The 18,355-nt window shown below is 39.0% G+C and overlaps 1 protein-coding gene across 21 annotated transcripts in view; it reads left to right on the forward strand.

Annotated features, from left to right (window-relative positions):
• The window catches only part of Hers (Histone gene-specific Epigenetic Repressor in late S phase), a 545,891-nt gene that overhangs the window by 48,850 nt on the left and 478,686 nt on the right, over positions 1 to 18,355 (forward strand). For all 21 annotated transcript variants that reach the window (XM_067779957.1, XM_067779958.1, XM_067779961.1 and 18 more), the window contains exons 3-4: positions 37 to 4,115; positions 4,181 to 4,882. In XM_067779957.1, the coding sequence (XP_067636058.1) occupies positions 41 to 4,115; positions 4,181 to 4,882 (4,777 nt within the window). In that variant the 5' untranslated portion in view covers positions 37 to 40. The remainder of the gene's footprint in view (positions 1 to 36; positions 4,116 to 4,180; positions 4,883 to 18,355) is intronic.

Consider the following 18,355-nt stretch of genomic DNA (forward strand, 5'->3'; position numbering starts at 1 on the left):
GTAAAACAATTGTTTCTCTCTCTCTATCTCTTTCAGGGGAATGGGACCTAAAAAACGTCTCATTACAACAGCTGCTGTCGCCGCTGCCATTGCTGCGCCTACAACTGAGCGTCAGCAACGCTCATCAACAGCCACAGCCAATTCAGTTGCCGCGCCGGCAAAGAAACGGCTCAACTCGGGCAAAGCGAATAGTTCGCCAGTTGGACGAAAGGTAGCTACTAGCAGCGCGGCGCGTAGTGCCGTCGGTAGAACGCCATCGCCAGTGAAGAAACAGCAAACAGTGACCAGTAAACAACGTGACAAAGAAAAGGATAAAGAGAAAGATAACGAGAAGAAGAAAGGTAAAGAGACGAAGGTGGAAAAGGACGAAAAGGGTATTAGTAAGACTTTAGAAAAGGAGGAAGGGGAGAAGATTGAGAACAACAAAAGCAAAGAAGCAGAAAAGCACAATCTAGAAAAGCAACAACTACAATCTCTACCACCCGAAGAGCCAATCAAGCAGATCACAGCGAAATCGACTAAGCGTACACCCTCACGTGAGAATGTAAAGAAGTCGAACACTTCCGAGCCTAAAGAAAGGTCTTCCTCTACTACGAGCAAAAATACCGAGCCTGAGAAACAAAAGGCCGATTCCGAGCCGTCTGCAAGCAGCTCGAGCTCATCTAGCGCTAGTGCCAAGTGTCAAAATGATGAACGCAAAGATGGTAAAAATAAAGCTATAAGTAAAATGCTCAAAAGTCTTGATATACAAATAAGCGGTTTCGATAAAATACTGCCGAGCCAAGAACGCATTCATGATACGCTCAAGTCCTCGATATCGGAAAATGTAAAGACAAAGTCGCGTGCGACAGCTGTTAAAGTAATAGCAAGTTTGAATCCACCGAAATCGAATGTAGGACGTAGTAAAGCAAGACAGGAAGAAGAGAAAAAAGAGCCGGGCAAGGAAAAGGAAGCTGAGAATGTAAAGGACAAAGAAAACGGGAAGGGACAGGGGAAAGAAAAGGAAAAAGAAAACGAAGAAATTAGGGCGAACGAAGAGCAGGAGGAGCAAGAAAAAAAGGCGACTAATGAAAAGGGTAAATGCAAGCTGGAAGTGAAAGTAGACGTGAACGAAAAAGTGAAGGAAGAAGCAGGAAGCAACGATAGTGCGAAGTGCAAGGAAACGGCAAAAGGGCTTGAAGTACAAATACCTCACAAAGAGGAGGAAGAGTTACATACAAAAGAATCTCTAAACATAGAAAAAGAAGCTAATAAATCAAATGAGCCACTTACGGACTCTACTAAAATAAAGACCGCTAAAACTGAAGAATCTCATCAGCCAGTTAGTGAAATAAATAAGAACTCCGCTGATAAAATGGCACCTAAGAAAAAAGTGACGGCCAAGCGTCCCAATAAAACCGAAGCAAATAAAAAGAACAAAAAAGTGAGTGTACAGAATGCGCACGATATTGATGCCAAAGCATCGAAAACTACTAAAAAGCCCACAAAGACCGCAGAAGTAGGCACTCCCTTAAAGAAAAGGCTGTTAAAAGCGAAAGCCGCAAAAAAATTAGATGAAGAAGAATCGAAGGCAACAGAGGCGGCGCTAGCAGCCACGCCTACTGAAAATATAACTGATAAGGTGGATAAAGTTGTAGAGCCACCAGAGCCGCCCGACAAAGATAAGGTTAAAGCTGAAAAGACACCGAAGAAGACCCCATCACCGAAAAAATTTAAAACGAATCCAAAGAATACGGAAAAGTGCAATATCCCAGAAGCTGAGAAGGTAGTTGACGTACTGCCTGAAACGGCGGAGAAGGAAGAAACATTAAGAATAGTATTAGACGCCAATACGGAAGTAGTGCAAATGGAATTAGAAGAAATGCCGGTATGTGCAAGTGCTCCCAAAGAAGTAGAAATCAAACAGCTTACCATGGAGGATGTGCAGCAGCCAAAATCTGAAGTGGTTGCGAAGTCACAAACAATAAAACATGCTGAAAAAGCCACTAGCTCCAGCTCGGTCTCATCCACGCCACTGGTAAGCAAGAAACAAATCTCGAATATTAAGCAAAGGTTACAAACAAAGTACAAAGTGGCGCCAATCAAACCGATCGCTGTAAAATTATTTGGTAAAAGAACCAAATTTGAACAGAAATTGACGGTTGATAAAACCGCAAAAACCGCAGCGAAGGATGACATCTACGACTTCAGATCTGGTTCTGAAGAGGAGGATAATATTAAAATGGTGTTACCTACATTGAAAAATTTGCGTGAGTTCGCCGATGAAGAAAATAAGAGCAAATCAGCTAAGGAAGCGCAAAAGAATAAACAAATTGCGGCTGAGGTCGAAGTGTCGGAAAAGCTGGGGGATGAGGGAGAATTAGAAGATAAGAAAGATGATGTGGATAATGAGAAATCAGTTGAGGGCAGGGAAACTGCAGATGCGATAGAAGACAAAGTCCCGAATGCATCCAAAGCTCATTCTAAAACTACTCCAAATGTAAAAAAGGTTGCCATGGTAAAGGTGGCCCGAAAAGTGTACAAAAAGAAACCGTTAATTAGCAAGAAAGTGCTCAAAGCAGTAAAGGGAAAAATACTCAAGAAGTCGGTAAAACCGGAAGTGACGACTAGTAAAGTGCAAACAGAATCTTCAAGCTCAGGCAGCGACTCGGAAGATGAAAAGAAGTTGATAGAATTGGGTCCCAAACGTCACCGCATGGCTTCCCTAAATGCGCTGGCCAAGGTGCAGTGTCTATACGAGAACGAGTCACGTACAGCTTATGAGCTGGGCTTATCGAAGGCCACACAATTACCCCCGAAAATACGCACTGTCGATGGAAGCGATGAAGAAAGAGACGCTGACAAGGACAAGCCGAAAGAGAAGTACACTGAGGAGAAGGTTAAAGTGACGAAGGAGAAAGTTGAAACCGAAGGTGAGCAGCCAGAAGTTGAAACAAAACGAGAGCTCCGACATGTACCAGGCGGTCGTGGGTTTGGCAAACATTGGGAATTCGAGGAGAGTGGTGATAGTGAGGACGAGGAGATTGACAAATTGAAGCTTAAACGCAAGAAGTGGCTGAAAAAGCTGGCCATAAAAAAAGAAAAAGAAGCAGAAAAACTGAAGGAGAAAGAACGGAGAAAGGAGAAAGAGAAAAAAGTTGACGGAGCTACTGGTAGTAAGACTTTGAAGGCGAAAGAGTACAAGGAGAAAGACAACGAAATAGAAATAGACCCTATCAGGGTTAAGCGGAAGTACACAAAGATCAAGAAACCACTAAAGAAATTGGTCAAGGTTAAAACCGAAAACTCTGAAGTTGGTGAAAACTCCGGAGCAAGCGACCAAGAAGGAAAAAGTCCTGATAAAGAAAAATCCAAAGCACAAAAGTCCAAGCTGGAGGCACGTAAGCCGCCCAAAAAGCGTAAGCGTATGTTACGTGAGGAACTAATTGGCGATTATAAGGGAATTTTAGCGCGCAAGCGCATGGCTAGTCTAAATGCTAGTGCTATTGTTGCGGCCACATATGAAGTGGAACGTCATTTGGATAAGAATCTCGCATATGGCGGCTATGGTAGCAGCGATGGTGAAGGTAAGACCTCGACACCGGCTAAAAAGTCCAAAGATACAAAGGAGACAAAGAAAACACCTTCCGCTACAGCTACAACAATTGAGATAACCGCATTAAAAGAAAACAGCGATACTGCTGCCAATACAACAGCTACAACCAATAGCTCAAACGCGTCTGGCACAGCTAGAGAATCGCGCCCCATGAATATGAATGAAGAGAGCAACGACTCAAAGTATTCCAAAGAAACCAAAGAGACAAATACTGACACGACTACAACAGCTGGTTTTCGGGATTCAGGCAGCACAAAAGATGCTAAGGACTCCAGTCGACCAACCTCATCCAGCGTGGTCATTGTTCAAGATACCGATGTAACTATAACGGGTGTGTACGTCAATTCCACGACGGGTTCAAGTCAGGAAGCTTACTGTAAGATGCAATATCGTGTACAATCGAGTGTTACCGAAGAGCGTTTGCTGCGACCCAACTCAGTTGATCCACCAAAATCATATACACCACTTAGTGCGCTCTCGAGCATGTTGCCGCCGGGTGCCAATGCGGGTGCAGGTGAAGGTAAGTTTTAGCGAATATGGGTTTTTTTTTATATTTAATGAATTATAACTTTTTTGATAAAACAGCAAATTCGTCTTCTCCGCCACCACCACCACCGCCAACAGCAGTCGGCACCACCCTACCTGAAGCGCTCAGCGCTGCAGGTATGTATCATGCAACCGATTTGGGTATACACACGGAGCACGTTGCACCAGAACATGGTCCACCACCACCTTCTTATGCTGCCGCTGCAGCTGCTGCGGCTGCCGCTTATCATGTACATCATATGTCTCCAGCTGCCGCAGCTGCTGCAGCCGCCGGCATGCATGTACATCATCAGCATCAATATGCACATGCACACGCGCATCAATATTCACAGGTTGGTGGCGAACATGGCATGCATGGTGGTCCACCGGCACCAGCACCTCATACAGCTACCGCGCCACCGCCGCCACATCACTATCAAGGTCCACCACCTTCACACTATGGGCCACCACCGCCGCCCCCCTCAGCTAGTGTGGTCGGTCCAGGACGCTGTGAAGTGGTGTCGCCGCCGCCTACCTATCGCTCCAGTGTCTATGCATCACCAACAGCAGCGTCGCAACAACATACGACGCCTGGCGGCCTGCTGCCACCACCGCATTCCACGCTTTCAATGACAGCAGGTGGTGGTTCGAGCGCCTTCTGTGCACCGAATATACATCATCAGCAAGCACATCATCAACACCAGCAACAACAACAACAACAACAGCAACAACAACCAACGGGACAACAACAGGATTCAAGTGGTAAGTCGTTGCGTTCTATATAGATACATACATATACATATATGCACATATTTATTTATTATTTAGCCGCTTGAGGTTAGTAAAGAGAACGTTCAACAAAATCTGATATGCAAGAACTGAAGGTGTCGAAAGTGCAGCGCTTTTCAACTCATCTCAGTGTCAATTAAATTTTTAATTAACTTTCTACTAGTTGGCCCTTCTTGCATCGTCGTACAGTAAAGTTCAAGTAGGTTAGTTGATTCGTGTATGTCGTAGAGGTCGGTCGGCTTCTTGTCGTATGTTCAACTTGAGTAAAAGCCTTTTAACCCCCAAAACAGCAGACCTAAGTTCGTAGGACAAAGCATATATGGCTGCTTTTGCAGGAAATGAGAATACGAGAATCCCATGGTTGAATGTATAGTCGTTGCTAAGTACTTCCTTTTTATTTTGTAACTTTCACAAGATTTACTAGCAATGTATTATTCAGTTCAGCCGAGGTGCTTGCAGCCAAGGCAGTTTGCGTTGTTCAAAATACCTTCGGATTTCTCTGTTACATATAGCATTTCTTTATTTGTTGTCTTTTCCCCTTCTGCTCTGATACAACCGTTAGATGTGACTATCGATAGTTAATCGTTACATGCACTGGGATCTCCTAAAGCCACAATAGAGGTGGATGGTTGGCGCAAGGGTGCTCAAATGGCGGACGAGACGATACATGTGTACACAGATGGTTACAAAGTAGTGGAAGGAGTAGGGTCTGCGGTATACTGTGCTGATCCGGAAATAAACAGATCCTACAAGCTTCCAGATCACTGTAGCGTTTTATAAGCGGAAGTATTAGCCGTAACCAAAGCAGTACAAACACTGGAAGAGAATAGCTTAAGCTGAAGCCGTGTTAACTTTTATATTGGCACCCAAGCAGCAATTAAGGCAATATTCTCGCATAGCACAGCATCTAAAAGAGTGTTAGAGTGTAAGCAATCCCTGGAAAGAATCGCCACGGGAAAAGCATACATCTATATTGGGTCCCAGTGCATATAGGAATAGATGGAAATGAAAAAGCGGATGAGCTAGCTAAAAAGGGCGGGTCCAAGCGCAGGGCTGTAAAGTGACGAAGATTATGTATTGGTCTTACAACCTTAGACTAACTAAGTTGCTTCTATCATTAAAAAGAGAGGACTGTAGACTCATGACGGGTATTCTGACTGGACACTGCCTTCTGGCGTTGCGTGTCTTTAAATTAAGCTTAGTCAGTGATAGCAGATGTAGAAAAAGCGGGTTGGACGAGGAAACGATGGAGCACGGTTGTTTTCGTGCCCTGGGCTTGCCAGGCTAATTAGGAGTGATACAGCTGTGGAAAGATGGTATGAAAGAGAGCACAGGAGGCAGATATGCCAAATGGAGTTGCTGAACCGCCTCCAGAAGGCTGATGAAACACAGCAAATGTTTGCCGCCGACTGTAAAAGATTGGCTCACCTTGCACATATGGAAAACATTGAGAGAGCTGGAATTCAAACCTTCGCAGATGGAATTCGGGATGTTGAAACAAAACCCACATTCGCGGAAACGGTATCACATGTACGGATTCATGAAACAGCCGCGCATTTGTTCAATGCAGCATTCAAAGCGCGCAGGGTGGCAGTAGAAAGATCAGACTAGGTGGACACAATATTGGTGTTTCATCAATTCTTATTACATAAGCTTACCCACTCTGATAATATCTTCACAAATATTCAAATGCTATAATTCACACACCATTTAATGCAAGCCCCCATTTATGTACCTTATTAATACGCCCAAAGTACGCCTCAATTTTGTACCTACTTCAATGTAATTGTACATACAAAATTAGGCTTAAACTTATACTAACCACACACAAAAGTGAACATTTGCATTTTATCTTCATTTATATTTAAGTTGATATGTTTAGACAACACCAAATTCCGAAAATTGAGTTAAATACATACAAATTGTTTATACCTTTCATCCATTGCACGACAATCGTGTAATTTATGCAGTCTTCTCACACACACATATTGACATTTGAATTAAATAGCATTTAATTTATCATTATCAGCTGACTGTCTGTTTATATGCACATATGGTTGACTGACAGAAGAATGAGCGTATTGGGAATTTTGTTAAACGAGCTGCGGAGTCTTGTCAACATAATTTTATGGTTGCCAATGTTATTTAGCAGGTGGCAGCTGTTGATTTTGTAGTTATTGTTATTGCTGTTGTATCCACGGTTGCCATTTTGCTCCGTTCGGACCAAAAATGGTCCCTTACAGCCCCATTTTGTCCCTTTACTTCAAGTCCATTTTAGACAGTAGCCACGATCTTGCTGCATTTCTGTCTTTTTCACTCAGGTAGTAATTCACAAGAGGAGTGTGTGAACGCTATCGCGAGTTGAAAAGGGAAGCGAGACGCCTTTTCAGGAAGAAAAAAGCAGAAGCAGAAAGGCGTGAGTGCGAGGAGCTTGAGCTGCTAGCCACCAGGAATAACGCCCGAAAATTCTACCAAAAAATACGGCGACAGACGGAAGGTTTTAAGACCGGGGCAAACTCCTGTAGGAATGAAAACGGCAACCTTGTAACTGATGTCCAGAGAGTGCTTAGATTATGGAGGGAATACTTCTCTGCTCTCCTAAATGGAGGCAGCAATTCACCGCGCGGAGATGAAGAACCCAATCCCGCAATCGATGATGATGGAATATATGTGCCCCCGCCCGATTATGACGAAGTTAGAATAGCAATAACCAGATTGAAAAACAACAAGGCTGTGGGCGCTGATGGATTGCCTGCGGAGCTATTCAAGTTCGGCGGCGAGGAGTTGGTAAGGCGCATGCAGCAGATTCTTAGCAAAATATGGGCGGACGAAAGCATGCCCGACGGTTGGAATCTAAGTATTCTTTGCCCAGTCCACAAGAAGGGGGATACTGCAAAATGCACCAACTATCGTGGAATCAGCCTTCTTAATATCGCATATAAGGTCCTTTCAAGTGTATTGTGCGAAAGATTGAAGCCCACCGTGAACCGGCTGATTGGACCTTATCAGTGCGGCTTCAGACGTGATAAATCTACCATCGACCAGATTTTCACAATGCGCCAAATCTTGGAAAAAACCCGTGAAAAGAGAATCGACACACATCACCTCTTCGTAGACTTTAAAGCCGCCTTCGACAGCACGAAAAGGAGCTGCCTATATGCCGCTATGTCTGAATTTGGTTTCCCCGCAAAACTTATACGGCTGTGCAAAATGACGTTGAGCAACACCATCAGTTCAGTCAGAATTGGGAAGGACCTCTCCGAGCCGTTCGAAACTAAACGAGGTTTGAGACAGGGTGACCCCCTTTCGTGCGATTTCTTTAATTTGATGCTGGAGAAAATTATACTAGCTGCAGAACTTAACCGCACTGGAACAATATACTATAAAAGCGTGCAATTACTGGCATATGCTGATGACATTGATATTATCGGCCTAAACACCCGCGCTGTTAGTTCTGTTTACTCCAAACTGGAAAAAGAAGCGGTAAAGATCGGTTTGATTGTGAATGAGGACACAACGAAGTACCTGCTGTCATCGAGCACAGCAGATGAAGCGGCTTTGGGAGTGTTCACGAGAGAAAAGTTCTTCGAAAGATTTATGGACCTCTACGCGTTGGCGATGGCGAGTACCGAAGAAGATTTAATGATGAGCTGTACGAGCTATACGCAGACATCAACATAGTCTAGCGAATTAAAATGCAGCGGCTGCGCTGGCTAGGCCATGTTATGCGAATGAAAGATGATGCTCCGGCCAAGAAAGTGTTTCTATCGGAACCCGCCTATGGAAGCAGAGGTAGAGGGCGGCCCCCCCTCCGTTGGAAGGACCAGGTGGAAAACGATTAAAACTCCCTTGGTGTGACCAATGGGCGCCGGTTGGCGGAGCGAAGGAGCGACTGGCGCGCCTTGTTGGACGGCCATAACCGTTTAGACGGTTAAGCGCCAATTAAGTAAGTAATTAATTCACAATATTGGCCAAAAAATTTGCCACACATTCGTTAACCCAAATATAATTTTGAATTTACTTCAATGGAACTCTCATCAGAACAAATTGCTTAGTCAATAAAATGTACCAGAACAATGACATTTCATCTAGGAGATAATTTAGCCGAGGCATTAAAAAGAAAAGTGTTGGCAAACGAATTTTCGTTAATTGTCGATGAAACAACCGACTTATCAAACAAAAAAAAAATGTGTTTTATAATAATAATAATAATGGCTAGATATTTCGATCAGTTATCAGACACTTAGTGAAAAATTTTTGTCACTAGTATTTGAAAAGACTTGCCACTGCCGTCAATGTTAATGAATTGAAAACTAAGTAAAAGAATGACACTAACTTGTTTTATATTAAGTCTACTTGTTACTCACTTAATTCAAACATACCGAAAGATATTGAGAGTTTGTGAAGGAATAACTATATCAAAGTGCCAATGTAAGGATAACAACATAGTGGATGCGGGAAGCGTTGCTATAATATGAAGATAGAAAGCTATGAAAATGAATTCTTGTAAAAAATTGTAAAAGTTGACACAGTGCCAGAAACTTTACAAGCTTATAAAATGTGCTGAAACAATTTATTTTTATATTCAGATTTTAAAGCAAATATAAAAGGGATTTGATTTCGGAAGAAATGTTTTGTGTAAAATTATTCCCGTAGAACCCCATTAACCCCAGAGGCTTGGGATCAAAATTCATACTTACTGAATGTAGGTTCTGATATGAAGATTAAACGTTAAGCGAAAAAGTAAGCATCTATAAAAATAGCACTAACAAAATTGCTAAGTTTCATTTATGATTTACTGGGTTTTTCACATAGTTCGGCAACACCAGAAAGCAAATTTATTTAATAATTCCTTATTTCATTTTGTTCAGTTTGAATTAAAGCACTCACTATGTTTAATAGAATTTTATGACAATATCGTAAAATTTTATATTTTACAACAAATACGACACCCTTGTGAATTGCCGAATTGTTTGTATACCAATAAAATAAAACAAAAATTTGGTCCTTTTTTCGATTAATTTTGGTCCCAAATGAAAACATCGTATGGCAACCTTGGTATATAGATGTATCTAAGCAATAGGCTTATAAATGTGTTTTGTTGTATAGATATACATTTAGCAGATTGTTGTTATGGTTAGGTAATCCATCAATAAATGAGGAATCTATGTTAATTATTGCTTCTTTGGTGACACTTGAGGTGTTGGAATTTATGTATTACGTTCAAATTGATTGATAACGATTGTCACTTAGCTATTTTTCTGGTATTCAATATGGTTCGATAAAGGTTTAGAATTCAATAGAAATCTCCGTTAACAAACAGTTATTGTATAATTATTTGATATTAAATTTTTGAGGTTGTTAATAGCTAACTATTATCCCACTGCCGAATTTTTACTCCATAGTAATTGGTTTATTTAATTGTCTGTCAAATGCTGCTACCACCTTTCTGCTCATAATTAGTAGATCCCACTAACGTATACCCGTTCTTCGTACGTAGAATTTTACTTGTTTCACTGAAAAATAAAAATTTAATGAGTTCAATACACGAAAATACAATTTAAGCTAAAGGTAGTGAAGATGTTAGGTTAATTTGAACTGGCCGGTCAACAAAGACTTCACATAGACTGAATGTGTCCATAGCGTTACTAGAATTTGTTTGACGACCAAACGGAAGAACCCCAATCAGGTGCCAGGACTTATGCTATAGAATAACTTCATTCTCTTGACAAATTCTAGAAGTTTTCTAGGACCTAGCTTAATTGCTGCCACGAGATTTGGCAATTCTGCCTCCCCTAATAGCTGGAGCCTTGACCAGGCGAGCAAAAGACATGAACACAGCACGTGCTCAATCGTTTCTTTCTGCAGCTCACACTTCCTACACCAGCTGCTACTGACGAGGCTTAACTTATAAACATGTAACGCCCATATATATAATACTTCTATATCAATACCTTCCTATCTTCCTAATGTGCAAATTTTCTGTCAATCATTATTTGCTGAAACTGTGCAAATGTATGTTCTGCGCATGCGCGGGCTTTGTTAGTGTTGGTGAATTGTAGTAGCTTGTGTAAAAAAAGTATTAAAGGGGTTAAACGGGTCACTATCCCCTTTACCCAACTTCTGCATACTAATTGTTATAAAATCTCAGTTTAGTCGATTAAACAATGAAAAGACCAACACATACAATACAAGACTTGATGTATTTATTATTTAAATATGGGCTGCAGCCATTAAAGTAGATTATTTACATAAATAGTAAAAAAAAACAAGGCGAAGGATTCACATTTTTGAAATGAAAAAAATTCAAATATACATGTATAAAAATATACCTATACATACATTCGTAGTTGTCAGTTGGCATTATTTGCTTTTTTTCGCTTTTTGTCCACTAAGGGCTCATTTACATACGTATATCTGCGCACTCAGCGCAAATCGGTAATGCTATTCTGCGGAGTTCTTAAAACAATAAAAACTTTATAATACTAATGGAAAACAAAAGCTTACTTTTTCATTTGGAGAACGAAATATTGTACATTAATATTGATAGAAGCAAGGCGGCTTGTTGAAATATACATATACTTAAGCCCCTTTTTTACAAAAATTTAACGACAGCCTTGAGATTTTGTCTCCTTCTCTCGTTGTATATCTGCACTGCAATGTTTGACAGGCTGCACAATTCAGTAGTAGTGATATAGAAGTATTACATATATGGTAACGCCAGAAGGCAGTGTTCAGTTAGTATGCCCATTGTGAGCTTGAAGTCTTCACACTTCAAAAATATGAGCCAGTTTGTGTGTAGCGCAGAGCGATGACACTTCGTGTGTTAGAAGTCCGCGGCAAACTTTTTCTATTTTCATCACCCTTCTGGAGGCAGTTCAGCAACTCCATTTGGTATAACTGCTTCGTAGTTGTTCCGTTCTGATACTGTAATGGTCTGTAATATTTCAGCAGCAAGCCCTTCCAATGCCACGAATAGTACAGCGTATGTGTGTAGTTTGTTTTGTTGTAGTTGCTCAGTTTTTATTTACTAGCAGTATAGTGATGTGTCAGGATTGCTAATATTTTTGTTTTTAAAAATGTGCTTAAAGCTCCTAAAAGTAGACTGGAGCTTTTTAAAATTATATATATGCGCCTAAAACTATGTTTCTCAAAACTACAAAGTCTTAGGCACGCTCATATATAAATTTCTGCACTTAATTCTAATACAAATGCAGATACTGTATACTCCCAAAACAAATTCAAAATCATTTACATACACTCGCACGCCTTAAATTATGCTTAAAAAGTCAAAATTTTGATTACTTTCCAAAGCCACTTATTTGGTTTTATTTGCACTTGCTATGTGCAAATCAAATTAAATTTCACGCACTATTGCCACTTAATTGGCTGTACTTAAAATTTTCACTTATTATCAAGTGTTCAAAAGCAATTGCAATCAAAATTTAGCGCATATCATCCATCGCTCTTTATTATATACATACTTTGAAAATATGAGCAAGCGCCTAAATGTATGTAAAATTATTTTAATGAGCAGAGAAAGTTAAGACTTGATTGAGCTAACCAAGGGTATAGTGGAATATATGTATATGGTGAGTGTGCTCACAGATTGTAACCTATATCGGAGGTTATGTTCCAAAAACTACTCGATGAACAAACTCTATGCATACACTTTTCAGGACCGGCTTGCCCTCTGACCTGGAGATATTAGGCAAAATATGCGTATAAGTAATTTTTTTTAAAAAAGTTATATCTCGGAAACTAAAATTGCTAGAGGGGTCAAATCAACGCGAGACTTTAGGTCATTTAACGAGGCATGTTACGCAATTTTTTTTTCATTTTAAGAATATATTTTTCATTAAAAATTTTTAAGGACAAAAATATAAAACTATTTTTTGCACGATCCCTGAGAGTTCCAATGACGAAAAAAATATATGTTAGTCGCCTTAATGTCCGCTCTCTCAAAGAAAGTACGCGAGGAAAAAATTGGTGCAACAGTTTGGAAAAAAATAAAATGTAATTTACCCGCAATAACTTTCCATCTTATTAAAGTAATTCTTTTCGAAACATTGGAAAACACTGTGGAGTTTTTTCGAGTGTTGCACCAATTTTTTCCTCGCGTACTTTCTTTGAGCAAGAGTGGACATTAGGGCGACTATCATATATTTGTTCGTCATTGTAACTCTCAGGGATCGTGAAAAAAAATAGTTTTATATTTTTGTCCTTTAACATTTTTAATGGAAAATATATTCGTAAAATGAAAAAAGTAATTGCGTAACATGCCTCGTTAAATGACCTGAAGCATCGTGTTGATTTGATCCCTCTAGCAATTTTAGTTTCCGAGATATAACTTTTTTAAAAAAAATTACTTATACGCATATTTTGCTTAATATCTCCAGGTCGAATGGCAAGCCGGTCCTGAATAGTGTATGGATAGAGTTTGTTCGTCGAGTAGTTTTTAAACATAACCTCCGATATAGGTTACTATCTGGGGGCACACTTCGCTATACCCTTTGTTGAGATACAGAGTTGCCATACTAACATTTTCCCTGTAGGGAAGTCAGCAACTAGTGAATTAAATTTTTGATTCAGAACTAGAACGTACCAAATAAGAACTAGTACGATAGTAGCTAGATTTTCACTAGTTCGGAACTATAGAAAAGTCAATGAAGCGGGGCACAATTTTCTCTGCCTAGGACATCGCCATATCGAATTCGCCAGTTGAAAGCATGTAAAAGAAAATTGAGGGCGAACTAGTAATCGTTCCGAATGCACAAGAAGTGCACTAGTTCAATAGACTGACCAAAGTTTTTAATTCTACACCAGAAGGATTTGTTCTTTCTATGTTATGCCCAGCAGACCTGGTAGAACAGCTTCCTAGCAGGATCTTGTAAAGGGACCCTCCCAGTACAGTGGACGACTCGCTTGTCTGCGCAAAGCTTGCATCAATAAACGTCAAGGCTCTTTTTTCAGCGGGAATTTTTCTCTCAAATTTCTAGTCATAAGTCCGCCTTAAAAAACAGAACATTAACATAAACTGAAGCCGTCTTTTACTGATATGCACTCGATTTACGTCTGCTAGTCGAAAAAAATGGTCACATGTAGGCAAGTTTTGGTAGCTGCCATAGTAACGCCACATGAACAGATATGAATTCGGGTTCTTACGGTGCTTGTACCCGACTGTCGGTATCTACTTCAGAACCAGCCATGGATATCGGTTGCCTAAAGATCTGCGGCCGCTGTGGTGTAATGGCAGCATGCTCCATCTATCACATCGAAGATCCTGAACGCAATTCCGAAAAACCAATATCAAAAAGTAAGAAACAAGTTTTTGAAATTAGAAAAATGATCTCTAAGTGGGATCGTCGCACGGCAGATGCCGTTCGGAGTTGGCGTAAAACATATAGGTGCCAGTCGCTTCAAATTTGTAGGAAAAATTAAAAAGAAGCTGATAGGGAGCTCCCGTAAAGCGCTGCCTTGCGGCACTTAGCTCCGGGCAGTTGCAGATGAGGTGAACCACCGTTTGCTCCTCTTCGTTCTCTTTACAACGCCTGCAGCCACGACGATAAAGCGCTCTCAACCTTTCTGCATGTCTGCCTAAAAGGCGATGTCTAGTTAGTACTCCTACAAGTGTGGAAATGTTATCTCTACTTTGAATGTAAACGTGAAGAGATCTTCAGGATTCCATTTTGGCCAGGTTTCCTTTGAAATCCCGGGGTGTAGCCATCTTTTGTCGGCTTTTCTGTGGATGTGCTCATTTAGCAATAGCTTGCACGTGGCAAAGGCCACACCTAAGCGTGCTTGGTGAGGAAGAATCGGTCTGGTCGTATCCTGCCTGGCGAGAACGTCTGCAATGTAGTTTCTCTCGTTGTCCTGTGCACCGGAACCCATGTAAGGTGTACACGGTTCTGTTGAATTGGAAGAGAAACCCGCCTTAATCTTATCGGAGGTATATCGCGTCAATTATTTTTATACTCAGCTGAGCAGAGCTCACAGAGTATATTAACTTTGTTCGCATAACGGTAATCCGTAACGGCATAAACTAATCGAGATACGATATAGACTTCGATATATCAAAATGATCTGGGCGAAAAAAGAAATTCATTTAGCCATGTCCGTCCGTCTGTCTGTCCGTCCGTCTATAAACACGATAACTTGAGTAAATTTTAAAGTATCTTGATGAAATTTGGTATGTAGGTTCATGGGCGCTCATCTCAGATCGCTATTTAAAATGAACGAAATCGGACTACAACCACGCCCACTTTTTCGATATCGAAAATTTCGAAAAAAAAGTGCGATAATTCATTACCGAAAACGGATATAACAATGAAACTTGGTAGGTGCGTTGACCTTATTGTGGTATTACCGCATTACAAGATATTTTTACTTATGTACACGCCAGAATAGGTCTAACTTGAAATGCATAAACAAATGAATTTCACTTTCGAACACACACGAATTACTCATAGCGGCATAACTAAGTTACATTGAACCCAGCGGGGAGCCATATCCATTTACAGTTGCTTAACCCGTAAACATAACTGAATGACTACGCCAGTTTGCCGGTGCGACTGACCAAACATTATTACATAGCTAGGTAATAAGAATATTGTACAGAACATGTATATAAAAATATAATGTAGTTATTTTTAGTGTGTAAGTATTGTACAAAATATTGTTATAGTATTGTAAGTAGAATTCCTATAAAAGGGAACGCATTTGTTAATAAAAAAAATCTGATATCTGCGCTGAACATTAGCGTCAATAAATTACACTTTTGTTTTAAATCTACAAACATACCTTTACATGGCGATCCTGCCAATATTAAAATTATAATACCTTTACATGGCGATCCTGTCAGCCTGATCAAAAATTGGCAAAACTGCTAAAAATCTTGCTGCAGGAAAATATCCTGACAGATTTGGCTAAAAATCTGAAAGGTCCTGCCAAGTTTAAAACATAGACATTTTTTTTTGAGATCATGCTGGATAAAAATCCTGCACAGAAAAAAGGAGCAATAATTACATCGCAAGCTAGATCAACCCAACGTAATTTGGACGTATGGCAAATACGAATAAACTCATGGTGGTTATCTGTATCAATTAGTTATGAACGTTTGTTTGAAGCAAAATAACGGAAGCTCAATAATAAATTAAACGCATAAATGGAGTGGAATAATCATAATATCTGGCCGGACACTAAATAAATGCAGAGTAGCAAACCAACAGGACATAATGGACAATACGACTGGCAGCGAATGTTATGTATATTAAGTATATTTAAACTATTTAAATTTATTAGAATAACTTGAGCGGCCCTTTGACGCTTAACCATTGGCAAAAATTACATTTTTGCCTAGGATTTTTTTTTATTGCAATAGGAGATATTTCTAATATTTTTTTTCTTTCCCAAAAGTTTGATGTCAGCATTGAAAATGACACAAACTAAACCTAAAAATAGGGAAAAAGATTGAAGCCCAATGTGGCGTAGAAAATAATAATAACATCAAACTTACTTTTAAGCAATACTTTGAGAAAAAAAAAATATAATAAATTTCCATTTTAAGAAAACTAGAAATGTTAAAAATATTAACTTTAGAAAATTTTTTAGAAAATCAAAAATTGTAGAAACAAATTCTAAACAGTAGTTTCTATAATATTAATTAAATAAGGAAAAAAAGAAATTAATAATACTTTACAAGTAAAATGGAATGCATAGAATAAAGAATAAAATCAAAAATTTTATTAAAAATTTAATTTAGTTCATTTCTCACAAAAGCAAAAAAAAAAATGTATAGAAAAATTCAACATGGCTTGGTGGACAAAGATTGCGCAAGGCATTATGGTAGCCATAGCTGGATACGAAATAGGAAAGGAAAATTCAGAAACAGAGAACAGGATAGTTAAATATGAGCCACCAACAGAAATAGATACGAAAAACTCGCCAAATGTTCCAGATGTTTGGTTAGCAGTTACAATTTGCGCATTAATGCTATTGATCGTCACAATAGCTATGACGCTCAAAAGTTATATGAAATTCAAATATAGGCAACAAAAACCCGTAAAATTTATTCCGCCAATTTACACACATCCACTTTAGCACCTTTTACTCAAAATCAAACCCAAAGCTGAGGAAGAGCAACAAATAATTAAAAATAAATAAATAAACCTTTAAACAGTAACCCTAAAAATGTCGCAAACGACATTAAAGGCAGCTTCATTAGACCTGCCCAAATTTAATGACAAATCAATATTTTGCATATTTCACAGTAGTAGTTCCCATGGAAGTTATCAAAATAACATCCTTGAAGGCTGTCAAAGAAAAATATTTATAAAACAGCCCTGGTAAAATTTGGGTCAGTGGACATATGAAAAAAAAACATACAAAAATTTTACAACCAGCCAATAAAACCAACAAAAAAAGAAATTTATGAAGAAAAAGTCACAAAGAGAACCTATAAAAATATATGTGAAGCGCTATATAAATTTGCAATAAAGGACTAGTCGCGCTCATTTTCATCTTAGGATAGACAAATGTTAGCGTAAAAAAATTATCAAGCAACCAGATTGTTGAGGAAGTTATTGACTTAGGACAATATTCGACCAGGCATACAAGAAATGCCGGCAATCCAGGACTTGAAATTTATAAGGAAAAATTAATTGAATATTTACTGCAGTAGGCAAATTTAAAAAGTTGTCTAAGATCAAATAATTGCACTTGGCCAAATAAGTTATGCACGTGATAAATCCCGGTATAAAAATAAAAAACAAAAATTCTTCATAAAAGTCATGACGATTCTGTCATGGTGGCCGCCGCAGAAATCGCATGACAAATAAAATCAAATAAATTGCTGGAAAAATAAGCAAAATAAATTAAAAGTTAGAATAATTTTTGCACCCACTGTACCTTTCTTCCATTTACCAGCTAAACTTCTACTACTATAACTACCTTGCTCTTCCACAAAGTACAGCTCTTCAACTTTCATTATCATTAGTTACAGATTTTTTATTAATAGGGTTAAACTTCCACATGAAATGAAAAATCTTTCTTTAATAGAAATAGCAAGGAAATTTAAATCATTTATTAGTTGCTAGAAACGTTAAATTAAAGAGATAACTATAAGTTTGCCTGGGTCTCACCTAAGAAAACCTCACTATTAAATAGGTCATAATTTTATATAATAGGAAAAATATTTTTACTTTAACCCCCGGTGGAATAGAAAATATTAATAAGAAAATATTTTTACTCTAATCCTCGGTAGAATAGGAGATTTAACTAATTAGGGAAAAAGTCTCGTGTAAGGTAAATAATAAGAATTTTTACCTTAACTTATATACATAGAAAAAATTGCGATAGGAAAAATAGTTTTGCATAATTTACTAAATAACGATAGAAACAATAAAATTAAGAAAATAGTAATACATAAGAATAGGCGGTTAGGAATAG

The sequence above is a fragment of the Eurosta solidaginis genome, chromosome 4, assembly GCF_040869045.1.
Source record: "Eurosta solidaginis isolate ZX-2024a chromosome 4, ASM4086904v1, whole genome shotgun sequence".
Taxonomy (NCBI): Eukaryota; Metazoa; Arthropoda; class Insecta; order Diptera; family Tephritidae; genus Eurosta; species Eurosta solidaginis.